This window comes from Psammomys obesus, unplaced genomic scaffold, assembly GCF_907164565.1.
Source record: "Psammomys obesus unplaced genomic scaffold, mPsaObe1.curated_primary_1811, whole genome shotgun sequence".
Lineage (NCBI taxonomy): Eukaryota > Metazoa > Chordata > Mammalia > Rodentia > Muridae > Psammomys > Psammomys obesus.
The window spans coordinates 43,921,319-43,937,630 of record NW_026587216.1 but is presented as its reverse complement, the minus strand read 5'-3'; the positions used below and the strand labels follow the sequence as shown (position 1 = coordinate 43,937,630).

The following is a 16,312-nucleotide window of genomic DNA, read 5'->3' as shown; positions in this document are numbered from 1 at the left end:
CACACACACACACACACACACACACACACACACACACACACACACATACGCACACAGGTGCATGTGTGGAAATCACCGAGGGGGAGTCAGTTCTCTTCCCAGCCACCATGTGGTCTCTGAATTTTGCCAGGCTTTCCCCAGAGCTATCTCACTGGCCCTCATTTCTTGTAAGAACAAAAGTGACTCGAAAGTCATCGTCTTTGCTCTTTTGACTTCTCCACAGCCTGCTCCTACAGACTTCCCCAATATTATCCCTACCGTCACAGTCACCAATGACTTTTTTATTTTAATTTTATTTTTATTAATTACAGTTTATTCACTTTGTATCCCAGCTGTAGCCTCTTCCCCCATCCCCTCCCAATCCCAGCTTCCCTCCCTCTTCTCCTATGCCCCTCCCCCAGTCCACTGATATGGGAGGTCCTCCTCCCTTCCACCTGACCATAGTCTATCAGGTCTCATCAGGACTGCTGCATTGTCTTCCTCTGTGGCCTGGTAAGGCTACACCCCCACCCCTCAGGGGGAGGTGATCAAAGAGCAGGCTACTGAGTTCATGTCAGAGACAGTCCCTGTTCCCATTACTAGGGAACCCAGTAGTTCCCTAGCTGCATGGGCTACATCTGTGTAGGGGTTCTAGGTTATCTCTATGCATGGTCCTTGGTTAGAGAATCAGTCTCACAAAAGACCCCTGTGCCTAGATGTTTTGGTTCTGTTTTTCTCCTAGTAGAGCTCCTGTTCCCTCCAGGTCTTTCTATCTCCCCCTTCTTTCATACGATTCCCCACACTCTGCCCAAAGTCTGGCTATGAGTCTCAGCATCTGCTTTGATACCCTGCTGGGTAGAGTCTTTCAGAGGCCCTCTGCAGTAGGCTCCTGTCCTGTTCCCTGTTTTCTCTCTCTTCCTATATCTGTCCCTTTTGCCTTTCTAAATGAAGACTGAGCACTAACGACTTTTGTGTTGCTAAGTCCAGTGGTTATGTCTGTGCTGATTTCAGTTCACCTTCCCCGGGGGTTGGACTCATACCTTGCTTCTTAAAATAGTCTTCATTTTTTTCCTCCATGACTTCTGTGATACTGTGTAGTTTGGAAAGCCTTAGACACAGACTTCTGAAATTTATGAAGGTGCTTCTCTTGAGGGAACATATATAAGGGAGGGGACTGGACTGCCAAGGCCAGGAAGAGCCCAGGCAAAGATGTGTGGTAACAATGAATTACACTAGTAACACAAAACTTACTCAGCTGCAGACTCTGCATTAAATCTTTCTCCTCAAGGTGCTAGCGGAATATATTTTAACTCCACCTTTAGAATAAACTGTCTAAGGTAGCACATATACTTAAAAAAAATTCTCAGGTGAAAATATATATGGAGACAAATCTTTTACTAAGAATAGTTAAAATATGAAATTTCATTGCCATTTACAAACATGTACAAATAAGTATATATCAAGTTAAAGATTAAAAATTGAGGGATGGACAGATGGTTCCACAGTTAAGAGTACAGGTAAGAGCACACTGCTCTTTCAAAGGACCCAGATTCAATTAAAGCACTTCGATGGTGACCCACAACCATCCTTAACCACAGTTCTAGGGGATCCAACACCCTTCTCAGTCTTCTTTGTCCACAGAGCACAGATATTTGTTCAGGCACAATAGCCATACACACAAAACACAATTAAAAATATTAAAATAGACCCTTTTCATATAGTATCTTTTGGTTACAGTTTTCTCTACCTTTACTCCTCCCATCTGTTATCCACACCCTCTGTTTCTCATTAGAAAACAAGTAGGCATCTAAGAGATAATAATAGCAAAGAATAGAATAGGATAAAATAGAATAGGAAAAAGAAAATATTTTTAAAGTTTATAAAGAAACTTTATTGTGAAACTCTGTGCATTTCTCTCTATTTATTTGCATCATTAAAGGTAAAAGGACGTAATCAGAATGAAGAGGCAGCTTGCTTAATAGAAAAATTATTCACTAACAATGTGATTCAAAAGGTCTGTAACAAACATGTGGCATATGTAAATTATAAATTGCCTAAATTGGCCAATTTCTTTTAACTGGCTAATTCCTAGACATGTTAGTCCTACCAAATTAATCCAAGGAAAATAAATAAATCCACAACACGCTATGAGCTAGAAGCCGAAATAAGTAGACTCACTGCCGAATTCTACAACACTTAAGAAGACCTAACACTGATGCTCCTCAAACTGTTCCATAAAGCAGAAGGGAAAGAAGTTCTAGGAAACTTTTTTTTTAATGTTTAAAATTATCTTTTATTACTATATTCATACATGAATAGAATACATGTAGAACATATATATTAATGAATTAATCAGTTCTGTCTCAAGCAATATCTAATCTTCTGTTTGCTGATTGGGAATTTTTTCTTTTTTTTATTATTAGTTACATTTTATTAACTCTGCATCCCAGCTGTATCCTGCTCTCTCATTCCCTCCCAAACCCTCCCTCCCTCATCTCCTCCCTGCCCCTTTCCAAGTCCACTGATTGGGGAGGACCTCCTCCTCCCCTTTCATCTGATCCTGTTTTATCAGGTATCTTCAGGACTGGCTGCAAAGTCCTCCTCTGTGGCCTAGCAGGACTGCTCCTCCCTTGGGGGGTGGGGAGGTCAAAGAGCTTGCCATTGAATTCCTTTCAGAGATAGTCCCTGTTCCCCTTACTATGGAAAACCATGAAGTCCATCCTACCCTGATAACCAAATTGGGTTAAGTATACATAAAACTATATACCAATTTCCCTGAAAACCATTGATGCAAATATTCTCAATAATATTCTTGCAACTTGTACTCATGAACACATTCAAAAGATTATTCAATGCAGACAAGTCGGTTTTAACTCAGGGATGCAAAATTGGTTCAGAAATTACCCAAACCAATAAACACACACAGTGTTGGTATAATGTTCTTGTGGAATGCATACAATTTACCCCTGTTCATTCAAATGTTGATTTCTCTACACAACTACCTGATTTCAATTGGGACATTGCATTATGATGCTTATTCTAAACATCACCTGTCTCAAGTTTGTGTAAACATGCTACCATTTCTTCTCTGTATTGCCAATAAAAACAACCAGCCAATGTTGAGTAATGAAGAGAATAGGGCAGGGCATCCTAGTCTGGAGGGGAGGAGAAAAAAGAGGAGTAAGAGGAGAGATCTGAGAGGAGAGGACCTGGAAACATCAGGAGAAATGAACCCGACCTAAGATATGACTAAAACGGAAGTATAATGTGGGAAATCTGAATGGGAGGAAGCTACATAGGCTTGGAGGTTTAGGATGGTGTAATTACTGCCCAGAATTGTGCTCTAGGTTAAATAAATTCTAGTCCCTGTATGGTAATTTGGGTATACAGCTGGTTTATAAATAACCACTATTTGACTAAAAGGTATATCAATATTAAATATTAATAATCATCAATGGTATAGAAATCATATGACCATATCAGGAGATGCAGGAAAAGCCTTTGACAAAATTTAACAACCCTTCATGATAAGTGCTCTGAAGATTCCAGGAGTACAAGAAACATATCAACATATTAAGAGTTATATGCAAAAAACTATGCCTGATAGTACTAAAAGAGAAATGGTATTTCTTCTAAATTCAGGAATGAAACAAGAACAGCCACTTTCATTCCTATTCAATATAGTGCTCAAAGAATTTATAAATTGTTATTATTATTTGTGACAGTATCTCACTACTGGCCTGGAACTCACTACTTAGACCAGGCTGGCCTCTTGTTCCAGAGCTTGAAATATTAATAGAGCAATAAAACAAGGGAAGAGAAAGAAATCAAAGAGATACAAAGGAAGAGGTCAAAGTATTCTTATTTGCATGACATGATCCTATGCTTGAAATATTCTTAATGAATGACTCTACCAAAAACCTCTTAGAAACTAATAAGTACTTACAGTAAAGGAAATAATCATCAGAGTGAAGAGATAGCTTAATAGTAAAAAATTCTTTACTAAGTACATCAAACATGGACATCTAAAGTATATAAAGAACTGTAGTATCAAACACCGAAACACCAAATCCAACCAACAAATGACTAATGAACTGAACAGACACTTCTCAAAAGAACAAACACGATTGGAGAAATAAATATTTGGAAATTCATCAAAAAGTTTGGAAATTAAGGCTGCGTTGTGAGTTTAGCTTTCCTCAGTACGAATGGCTATCACCAAGAAAACAAATAAGACAAATGCTGGCAAAGGTGTGGGTGTGGGGCAGGAGTACTAACTCACTGTTGGTGAGAGTATCAAATGGTGCAGCCATTTTGGAAATGCGTATGGAGTGTTTTCAGAAAAGCAAGAACATAAATAGCATATGTCTTAGCTATAGTACTATTTGTTGTATGTCAGCAAGACTGTAAATGACCATAGCACAGAGGAATTGCTCATCTATGGCGATGGCTACATTATTGACAGGAGTTAAAAAAATGGAACTATTCTGAGGGTCATCAACTGATGAGTGGTTAAAGAAGACATATTACTAAGAAAACAGCCCATGGAATCAACTCACCAGGGTTCATAGGGGCTCACAGAGACTGAGCCAAAAATCAGGGAGCCTGCATGGGTCTGACTTAGGTCCTCTGTATACACATTACAGTTGTGTAGCTTAGTGTTTTTTTTTTTTTTTTTGGAACACTGAACAGTGGGAGCGGGGGCTGTGTCTGACTCTTTTGTCTGCTTTTGGTCCCCTTTCCCGCCTGCTTGGTTGCCTCATCCAGCCTTGATATGAGGGGAGGTACCTAGTCTTATTGCAACATGATATGCCATGTTTGGTTGATATCCCTGGGGGGGGGCTGCCCTTTACTGAAGGGAAATGGAAGAGGATCTAAAGTGTAGGGGTCGGGGGAGGGCCGGGAAGGACTGGAGGAAGAAAGAAACTGTGGTTGGGATGTAATACATGTGAGAAAAATAAATAAAAAGAAAATATGTTACACATACAATGAGATTTTATTTAGCCATAAAAAAACCAAGGAATCATGACATTTTTAGGAACAGGACTGGAACTAGAGATCATTTTCTAAGTGAAATGAGCCAGCATATGAATAAAAAAATATCACATTTTTTCTCAGAATCTAGGTTTAAATGTGTGTGTGTGTAAGAGAGAGAGAGAAAGAGAGAGAGAGAGAAAGGAGAGGAGAGGAGAGGGAGAAAAAAGATAGAGGGAGAGGGAGAAGAGAGGGAGAGAGAGAGAGAGAGAGAGGAGAGGAGAGAGGGGAGAAAGAGGGAGGAGGCCATGAGAAAAGATCAAGTTGAGCGGGAGCAGCTGGGGTTGGGGCGAAGGTGACTTAGATGTCATATAGAAGCTGACAGGAACTAAGTGCTGAAACTGAGGCTACAAGAAGGATAGAGCAGAAGGTGGCTGCGGGGAAGGAGGATGAATGAGAACTTACTGGCATACATGCATAAAAATACCACCATGAAACAAGTTACGTTATGTGCTAGCTTAAGAAAATGGATAAAAATAGTGTCTTTATGTTTTCATAGGTTATACAGTTCTCAGCAAAGGGTCTTACTTCTTTTCCCATTTGGAGGTAAAAAGTGTACTTTCTATCTCTGTGTTTCCAGTTGACATTACTAAATCTGGGAAACAACCGTTTAGAAGAACTTCCTGAAGAGATGAAAGGGCTTACCTCCCTGAAGAGGCTCCATTTATTTGGAAACAAGATTTGTAGAATTGCCACTGGAGTCTTTGGTACGTTAGCTAAGGGTTATAGCATTTTCTTTTACCCTTTGTGTTTAGCAATTTGACATAGAAAAAGAAGTTCATTGTGCTGAAATTAAGGAATTTCTAAAGCAACACTTACTATTTTAAATTTATTATATTACTTTATTTTATTTTGGCTTTTTGTTTAATTTATTTTATTTATTTTTATTAATTATTTATTTTGTTTTTTTTAAGACAGGGTTTGGTTTTTAAGACAGTCCTGAAAGTCCTGGAACTTGCTTTGTAGACCAGGATAGCCTTGAACTCACAGAGATCCACCTGTTTCTGCCTCCCTACTGCCTACTCCCTACTGCTTAAAGATGTGCACCACTATGCCCAGCACTTTTATTTTTTAATACATTTTTTATTACTATTTTATTTACATTAGTGACCTGCCTCCACATCTGTGTGAGGGCGTTGGATCCCCTGGAACTGGAATTACAGACTGTTGTGAACTGCCATGTGGATGCTAGGATTTGAACCTGGGTCCTTTGGAAGAGTAGCCAGTGTGTTTAAGCATGGAGCCGTCTCTCCAGCTCCAGCACTTGTAATTTTTTAAAACAGTGTTTGAGAATTTTATACATGAATAAAATGTAGTTTGATCAAATCCATCCTCTGCACCCTCTCCTCCAACCCCTGTGTTTTATAACCACATCCCCACTGAGCAGAGCAGATTGACCAAGGTCACAAATCTATTCCAACACTAAGTCATGCATAAGCTTTCTTTCTCTAGAATTGTGATAGACTACAATGGTTTAACTTTTTTTTTTTTTTTCCTGAGAAAAGTCACACAGCAGGAGACAAAACAGACTCACAGGATATCTAGTTCATAAGTAAGCTGTTTCTATTTTGTTGGTCTTTTTAATATTTTGAAGTGGGTGGGGAAAGCAGTTTGTTTCAAATAAAGATTAAGCCAAAATGTAGTTTCATTCCTAAACTGTAAGAGTTTCCAGGAGCTGCTTTCACATCCTCTGGATGAGGAAGCTTAGGAATGTCATGATTTAGTGGAGGAATTTTTGAAGGAGAACTCTGTCATAGCTGTGACAGGAGTTGTGGGGTAGCTACACATGAATGGAAAATAGAGCTAGAAGGTTCAAAAGAAAGAAAGGTGTGGCAAGACAGAGGCAGAGAGGCTATGCGCTGTGTAAATTCCATTCTTGGTTCTGTTTTTCAGTGCTTAGGTCCAGTTTGTGGTGAGCCTGGTTCTGTTCTTTGTCCTCAGATGCTGTGACTTAGCTTTGTAACTATGTGATGCATTTCCTCCTTTTGCCTTAACTAGTTTACGAGATTATTTGTCTTCAGCAACCAACAGAACCTTGGCCAAGGCGAGAATCCAAAAGGAATTCAAAGGAGTATAGAAAGGCTAAAACTTACTCCCCACCAGATGGCTAAAGTGACAAATTACTTTCTAACAGATGGCTTGCAAGAGCTGATGATGCTCAATCTGAATGACAATCGGCTCACGAGTCTTCCTCAAGAAGTTGGCAGGTAATTTCATTTATAGTGAGGCTTGGTTAAACATTACATTCCTCTTCTTGCCCAAACTCTGTCCCATTCATCAGAGGGTATTAAGCCTGGCATTAGAAGTCAGGGTGGTCACAAATAGTACAGGCGGATGAGAAGAGTGAAGCAAGCACTGAAGTTTTATTCTTTCTCTTTTGTGTGTACGTGGTTGTGCGTGTGTGGAGACGTGAGTGGTAGCATGTGTAGAGAGCACAAGGTGACGTTGGGGTGGCTCCCTCAGTCACTTCCCACTTAGTTTGTTGAGACAGCATCTCTCACTGGACTTAGAGCTCACCCTTTGGGCTTGACAAGGTGGCAGCAAGGCCCAGGGGTCTGCCTATCTCTGGCCCCTAGCTCTGCGATTACCAACATGCGCCTCCATTCCCGGCTGGAGTCAGGTCCTCACGCTTGCACAACAAGCATTTTCACCAACAGAGCCATCCCTCAGTCACTGAGTTTAAACTACTTGAGAGAAATAAGAAACAGCAGGAAATGTAAAAGTTGGGGTTTGAAACGTAAGCTCCTAAATCTGATGTTATTGATATGCTAGTTTAGGAGTTGGAACCTGCTCAGACACAGATTGGGGACATTAAATTTTAACCTCACTAGTGTCATAAACCATTTTGAACTTGATGGTAAAAGATCATATAAAAGCAAGGGATTTAAAATTACGATGCCATTTTCATTAAATAAATAAATAAAAACCGGCACATTTTATTATCATTAGCAACAACCAAAATACGTTGTTTTCCTTTACCCTGCCCATCTGTCACTATAGTGTTTCTCTAGAGCCAGCTGAAGGCCGCGCCGCTCTGATGTGGTACACACGCTTGAGCTTTCACTCTGATAGATGGCGAGAACTCTGCTCCCCTGTCCTTTGGAGACTCTTTGTTGCCTACTGAACAGAAACATGCATCACAAAGCAAGAGCCACTAGAGGCTTCAAAGCAAGCCTCTTCGTAGAGCCTAATCTGTTGCAATTCACTTGTGTATACCTCTTTCTGTAACTGGATGGTTTCTCTATGCCTGCCCTTGCTCTGAATAATGCCGCGGACACCTTTATATTTATCATCAGCTGTAGGTACTACACCTGGGCAGATAGGCAGCTATTCTAACCCGACAATACCGGCCCAGTCTCTGTCCCTCCAGGTGGCCTGTTACCTGCCATGCTACATTTGTCCAGGCACCCGCTTCTTCATTCTTTATCTGCATCCTGACAGTGACTCTCCTCTCTCTGCACCTGATATAGCCTCTCGCTGGGCTAGGAAGTGGAACCTTCCTCCTCTGCCCAGCTATTGGCTGTTCAACTCTTTATTTAACCAATCAAGAGGTAATGGAAAACAATGTTTACAAAATACTGAGGCGGAGGATGCTCTATAGTAATGACAATACCAAAATCGTATCTCTGCCGGCACAGAAATCGGCATTTGAATAAAACAGAGACAATCTTTACACGGTGCACAAAGAATTACTCCGACATTTTTCCACATGCTTTTACAGAGAATGAAGAGTTTTAAGTGGAAGAATTAAGAAAAAAAAATTGGAGCAATCTAATTTCTGTGGAAGAGAAATACTTAGGATAATTAAAATGTCCGGTAGTTGCTTGCTTGCTCACTTTTCCAGTTTTGATTTATCAGTCAGTTGGTACTGGTGATGGTACAGCGAACAGAAAAATGTTGAATAGATCTGGTGGATCAGGTTCAGGATATATTTTGTTCAACTAGCCTTATGACCTTAGACCAACTAGCTAACTGCCTTAGATCTCACTTCCTTCCCCTTTAAGTGGGAGAATTTTGAGTGGCTGAACCTCAAAGCACTTGTGATGATGATATGATTTTCCAGTTTGAGAAACTGTCTGTTTGGAGTGTTTTAAGCAGCACATAGATGGAGGGTGATACACAAGAAAATAAAGGACAGCTTTCATTAGAAAAAGTAGGATCACAGATCTGTAGTTTCTTATAGCTAGTTCTAGGCTGACTATATTCTGATCTGGCTGTGGATATAAGCTAATTGGTGATCTTTTCAAGTGGAATTTCACTTCCTCATCTTAGAGGAGTTTATTTTATTTAAAAGGTTTTAATTTTATTTTAAAATCGTATTTATATGTATTTATATATAATATAAATAAATATATAAAATTATATATAATATATATATATAGTGGTATGTTTAGAGAACACAGCCCAACATTGGGATGATTGTGTGTCTATGTGTGGATGCTTGTTATGTGAGTTACATGTGCTTGGGGAAGCAAGGAACCAAAAAATGGGATTCTTTGAAGCTGGAGTTACAGGAAGTTGTGAGCTGTCTAGTGTTGGCTGTTGGGTAACAGATTTGGCCACCTGCAAGAGCAGTGTGTGAGTCTTAACTGCTGAGCTCCGCTTTTCTAGCTCCAGCGGGAGAAATTTCTCTATCTTCCCATAGCTCAGGGGTTCCCATCTTTACAAAGAGGGGGCGATAATATTATTTATTTTATAAGGTGGTTTTGTGGCTCAATAGTATCTATAAAGACCTTTTAAAGATTCAGTAAGTTTTTGGGATGTGGAGAGATGGCTCAGTAATTAAGATTGCTTTCCTGCTTTTGCAGAAGACCTGAGTTCCTACCCCAGCACCCATAACTAGCAGCTCACGAACACCTGTAACTTTAGTCCAGGTGATTTGCCTCCTTCTGATCTTGTGGGTTCTCAAATGCATATAGGACACAAACAGACAGTCAAGATATACACGTGTGTGTACATGTCCACGTGCTCCACCTGAGTGTGTGTGTGTGTGAAGGAGTTTTCTCACACACACTAAAGTGAATAAATTCTACAAAGGAAATGAGAAAAAAAGAGAGTAAATTCTCAGTAAGATTTTCATTATTATTATTATGAGTCGATTTTTATTCTAGCTGTTTTATGTTCTTCACACTCATCCCTTCCAGAAAGCAAGCAGCTGCTTGAGCAGGAAAGGTTGTGAATTAGTGAGCTTAATTAGGAGGGCGAGGAGGGACCATGTCAGCTCTGTGTGGATGCCTGTCTTCTGTCCACCTGTCTGTCTTCTCAGTTTGTTCAGAACCCGGGAGGGTAGAGATGAATTTGTTGGTTAAGATAGCGTAAGCTTCACAGCTCATGGTCTCCGGTCTGTATAACTGCGCTGGGAGCGGTAATGCCCAGCTGCACACAGTAGGCGCTTCCGCAGACAGACTCTCTGAAACACAGTGCGAGTGAGGAAGGATCAGACTTATCTGTCCACATTTGCCACCCCGTGAAGCTGTTAAGCTCCTCTATGGAGGAGAAAGGGATCAAGGAGAAGCTTCAAGTGGAATCCTCCTCGGGACTGAAAGGTGGCTCTTCCTGCTTGGAGGGGAAGGTTGGTAGACTCTGATTTCGCCCCTCTTTTCCTAACCAAAACACACAGCTTCAGTTCTGCTTCTTCATAGTGCACAGGCCGTTCCCTTCTCTTTCTCTCCCATGTCTCCGTCACACACTTGTTCATTGTAGTGCTGCTTGCCCTGGCTTGGCTGGGGGCCTATGGTCTCTGGCTGTCTTCTGCCCCACCCTGCCTTCATTTTGTTTATTTTTATTCTTTTGAGATTAAATTATGATTACATTTCCCACTTTCCTTTCCTCCACCCAAACCTTCCCATTACACCTTTCCTTGTTTTCTCAAATTCATGGCTTATTTTTTCATTAATTGTCGTTACATACATATATGTATATTATAAATTTATTCCTAAATACAAACTGCTCATCCTATATAGTATTAGGTATATGTGTGTCTGTTTTCAAAGCTGGCCATCTGGTGTTGGAGAACCGGCTGATGTGCTCAGCTTCTTTGTTTCTGCTGGTCAACCCCGTTGCTTTCTCTCCAGCCCTCAACTCCCATCGTTTCTCTTGTATGTAGCTTTTCTTCCTTTCTTAGTTCCTTGAAAATTATCTTCTGCCCTCAATTCTACCTTACATGATTTCCAAAGGTCAATAATATCATGTAGATAGCCTAATTGTTGAGGTTTTCTGCTGAGTATATTCATAGGATCCATGAATCTACAATCCAGAGAGTTATCACAAGTCTGTTCATGCTAACAGTACTCTGGATACTTCAAACAACCCAGGAGATTCCTCAGTCCCCTTGTAGGCTTCCTTACCTCTCACAAGCAACTGATTAACAAATTAGTTTATATATGTTTTAGAAAAAATTTAATGGAGTTATAGAGCATATACACATTTTTATTTTATAATAACATATTTATTAATTATAAAAAATGTTCCTTACCACTGAGCCATCTCCAGCCCTTGTGTGTACATGCTTCTGTCCTATATTGCTTAGCGTATGTATTTTAGGTTTACCTCATTGTTGGAATTATTATTTTCCATTTCTCCTAACTAGAATTTTATTGCAAAGAAGTATGAAAAATCATTTCTATTTTTTCCTGTTTATTGACCTTTGCATTGTTTCTAGTTTGGCCAAAGAATTACTCTATGCCAAACACTTGTGTACAAGTCTTTTTTTGTGGGCATATGTTTAATTCTCGCTCCAATTATTCAAAATTGTGGAATTTTAGAGCCCTAAAAATATATAAAAATATATATATATATAAGTGATCATATATATGTCACTTTTAAAGCCATCTTTCCGCAAAGCCGATGATGCTGCGATCTCACATTCCAATCAGCCATTTAAGTTTTCTGTGTTCAAGTGGGGATGAAATCTCACGGAGTCTTGCTTTACATGTCACCACTGTCTGACGACGCTAAATACCTTCTCATGTTGACACTCATCGTTTATATAACTCCCCCCCATTTTCCAGTATGTCCATATTTTATTTTATTTATTTTGAAAATATTTTTCTTATTTTTTGAAATTAAAATATAATCACATTATTTTATTCTTTCTTCTTTCAATTTTTCCCATTATCCCACTTTGCTCTCTCCCAAATTCATGCACTCTTTTCTTTAAGTGTTGCTACATATTTGTGTGTGTGTGTGTGTGTGTGTGTGTCTTCAGTCCTAGAGTGTTTGTTTCCAGCATGTTGTTCATTAGAAGTCGTATTGCTTCTTTGTTAGATAGTTGTAAGCATTCTTTGTGTATTCTGAGTACAGGTGTTTTGACAAGTATATGCACTACAGATAGTTCTTCCTAGCCATAGCTTATCTTAATATACATTAACGTATATATATTCACACATGCATATATATGATTATTGGTCTTTGTGTGCTTTCAAGAAGTCTTTGCTTATGCCAAAGCTATCAAAAAAGTATGCTGTATTGTCTTTCAGAAAAAGCATAGTTTTAGTTTCTGTTTGGATCTATAATCTATAACTGTTTGTACATTAGAGGCAATAGCTAGTGTCATTTTACCCCCAACGCTTTATTCAGCCGCTCAGAGCTCTGTTCAAAGACCATGCTTTGTTAGTTGAATTGCCTTGACACCTTTGGCAATAAAATAAAATAAAATAAATCAATTTTATGGGTTCATTCTCATTTGTGTGTCTATTTCTCTCTGTTAGTCTGTTTGGGCTGCCATAACAACACATCACAAAGCTGGGAAATCTATTTCAAAGTGCTGGCAGATGCTATATCTGCTATAAACTGACTCATAGAGAGTTCTTTTTTTTTTTTTCCCATGTGTCCTTATAGGGTAGAATAAGCAAGATCCTTTGGGGGGCTTCTATGCTCAAGGTGATAATATCATTTAAGAAGAATGCCACCCTCATGGCTTAATCACCCCCCAACTACCTAACTTCATAGTTCAATACACTGGCAATTAGACCACCTCATGAGTCTGTGGACTGAGGGAACAAACCTTCAAGTCCCAGCTTCGCTTCTCTAACACCAAGACACTGTAACTGTGCTGTCGGATGTGACTCAAGTATTGTGACATTCTTTTTCAGTGCTTTGTTCTTTTTAATATGAATTTTTGGCTGTTGATTCTTTAAATTTCTATGTACATTTTAAAATTATTTCTTAACTTCTATCAAAAAATTAAGAGGTTTAAAATTTTTTGGATCTACATGCATATATCGGTATTATACGCATTTATTTTCTTCATATGAGCTTGATATATTTTTTAAATTGGTGCCTCTTATATGTCCTCAGGTCTCTCATGTGTTTTGTGAACTATTTCCTTATTTTATATACTTTTTATTGGTATGTCATTATAAATGGCATTTCTTTTTTGCATTTAGGTTTTTAAAAATCATTATTATTTTTTTATTAATTACAGTTTATTCACTTTGTATCCCACCTGTAGCTTCTTCCTTCCTCCCCTCCCTATCCTGCTCTCCCTTCCTCTTCTCCATGCATGCCCCTCCTCCAGTCCACTGATAGGGGAGTCTTCCTCTCTTTCCTTCTGACCCTAGTCTATCAGGTCTCATCAGGACTGGCTGCATTGTCCTCCTCTGTGGCCTTGTAAGGCTGCTTCTCCCTCAGGGGGAGGTGATCAAAGAGCAGGCCAATCAGTTCATGTCAGAGATAGTCTAATTTTAGTGTTTTAGAAGTTTTAAAATATGGGTCTATTTTTGAAGGGGCCAGAGTTTTTTGTTTGATTTGTTGTTTGTTTGTTTTTTTGTTTTGTTTTGTTTTGAGACAGGGTTTCTCTATGTGTAGCTAGCTGTTCTGGACTCTCTTTGTAGACCAGGCTGGCTTTGAACTTACAGAGATCACCTGCCACTGCCTCTGGAGTGCTGGGGTTAAGGGTGTGTGCTACCATCCTCCGATAGGGGCCAGAGTTTTAAATCATGAGCAATCTCATGGCTAAACAGTTACTAACAATATTTTATTAACTTACAGTGAATTATGTTTGATTTTAGATTTCTTTCAAAAAACATTTGGTTTTCTTGTTTTTCTCCCTGACCTTTCCCCTATTTTTTTGTCCTCTCACATGCCTTTCCACCCCAGTACATTTTCTGTCTTCACTCTCTGCCTCTTCCCAAGTCTCCTTTTACTGTGATGTGCAAAAGGGCAGAATGTGTGGCCTATCATCTTTTCATCTTCTGTATTACAGCTCTTTGCCACTCTTTTTGTACTATATTTTTCCTACCTCTGTGCTTAGACCTGTATAGTTATGTATATGTCCTTCCTCATCCTCAAGCTTTCTTTCTCATATGGCCAATATGCATTTATTAGGAATGAGTATAGAATTCTCTCTCTCTTTCCCTTTTATTTTATTGTTGTTGTTGAGACAGGGTCTTGATATGTGGCCTTGGCTTACCTGGAATTCACTATGTGGACCAGGCAGTCCTCGAACCAATAGGGGTCCATTTGCCTCTGCCTCCCAGGGTTAGGATTACAGGCATGTACCACCATAGTTGGCAGAATTCTCTTTTCCTTAAATCTAGATATTGCATAACTCTCATTATAAATTATTTTTGAAAACTAAGTTCCATTAAAGACCTTTCATGAGCAAAAGAGTCACAGTAGTTCCAAACATTTGACACAGTAAGATTCAAAGGGACTCTAGGAAAATGAGAAAGAAAGCTAGCGACACTTGACTAATGGACTGTCTTTGTCTGATGGGTTTGAGTCACATACTTTGCCTGTTTGTTGTTTTAGGTTAAAGAAACTTACCCACCTAAGCCTCAACCATAACCAGCTCACCACTATCCCTGAGGAGCTCTTTTCCCTCAGGCATCTTTCTGAACTGCATCTCAACTATAATCAGCTCATGTGTATCCCTGAAGAGATTAAGTTGTTACAGAATCTCCAGCAGCTTTCTGTGGTCAGGAACAACCTTGAAAGTTTGCCAGAGGTAAAGAAAAAAGGACTGCACATTTTTGTTATCCTTTCTGTTGGAGAAAAGCTCGTTCATCATGATGGGAGGTGGTTATGAGCTAGACTATATCTTTCTCTTTGGCCTACATTATACATGATAAAGTACTTCAACATTCATTTGTTTTCATAAAGAAAAAGGTATGAATCACTAATACACTATGAATCTTGTGTATGTCTATATGTGTGTATGAATGTATATTTTCTGTTTATATTTTTTGTCACACTCTCTATGGGCTCTGTTTTAATTTTCCTAAAGAGGTCTGGGGGACAGGAAAAGAGCCCTATTAGTACAAGATGAACCTAGGACTTCTGGAGTACAGTCTTATCATAAACACTGTGTTTGTGACAGTTAAAATCAGAGAATAACCTCTTTGGATTTGAGTTCGTGTACAGATAGGGAAAAGAATGAACAGAAACAGAACGAGGCAGCTTTGAGTGTTGCAGAGAAAACTTGAATTTAGTTTTAAGAATGTGCTTTCATGAAACTGATCCAATAGATGGAAGTGCATATTGGGACAATTACTACTTAGGAAATACATTTGAATCCTATACTCAAATATAGATAAATATTTCTTGCTACTGCGGAAATAGGGCTGAGAGGTCTGCGAGCCAGTCATAATGACACCAGCATTTAAAAGTCAACCAAGAATTTTATAAAAAAAAGGCCTGCCATTTAGAAACTGGCGTGAGAATGCTAGCATGTGGACTAATTTTTCACTTCCCAAAGCATTCCACTAAATGCATATGTCCAATGGACAAGTCCCGCGGCCAAGTTTCTTAACTTCATTAAGGTACAGTTTCCTGAGTCGATGCCTTGGCAGTTACCTTGGCCATAGTGGACAAATGAAAATTGTTAAGAATTTCAGTGTAATTCATGCTTTCCTTAGTCATAAGGAATGCTAACCTTTAGCATCGTGCCTACTGTGTAGTTGGATATGTTTGCTTTTCTCTGTCTAGCATCCATTTCTTTTTGTTTTCATACTCATTCTGTGTAATAGTCTTCTAAATTTCTTTCCCGTGTTTGCCTCTGTTAGTTAGTGTTGTCTTGTCCCACTACTCATGTCATCTAGACAAATCAGAATATTCCTTCACACTGGACATTAGACTCAAGCTAGGTAAATGGGATAAGGTTGATGGATTGATGGGGATAAATGTAGTCTTTCTACTGCTAAACAGGAAGAATAAAAACCCACATCTAGGGGCTGGGGAGATGGCTCAGTGATTCAGAGCACTTAATGCTCTTACAGATGACCCAGGTTCAATATCTATCAAACATTATCTATCTATCTATCTATCTATCTATCTATCTATCTATCTATCTATCTAT

General features: G+C 39.2%; 1 protein-coding gene across 1 annotated transcript in view; it reads left to right on the top strand.

Moving 5' to 3' along the window:
- Positions 1–16,312, top strand: part of Lrrc69 (leucine rich repeat containing 69) — an 81,153-nt gene that overhangs the window by 11,411 nt on the left and 53,430 nt on the right. The window contains exons 2-4 of the mRNA XM_055603629.1: positions 5,594–5,720; positions 7,148–7,220; positions 14,767–14,962. Of these exons, the coding sequence (XP_055459604.1) occupies positions 5,594–5,720; positions 7,148–7,220; positions 14,767–14,962 (396 nt within the window). The remainder of the gene's footprint in view (positions 1–5,593; positions 5,721–7,147; positions 7,221–14,766; positions 14,963–16,312) is intronic.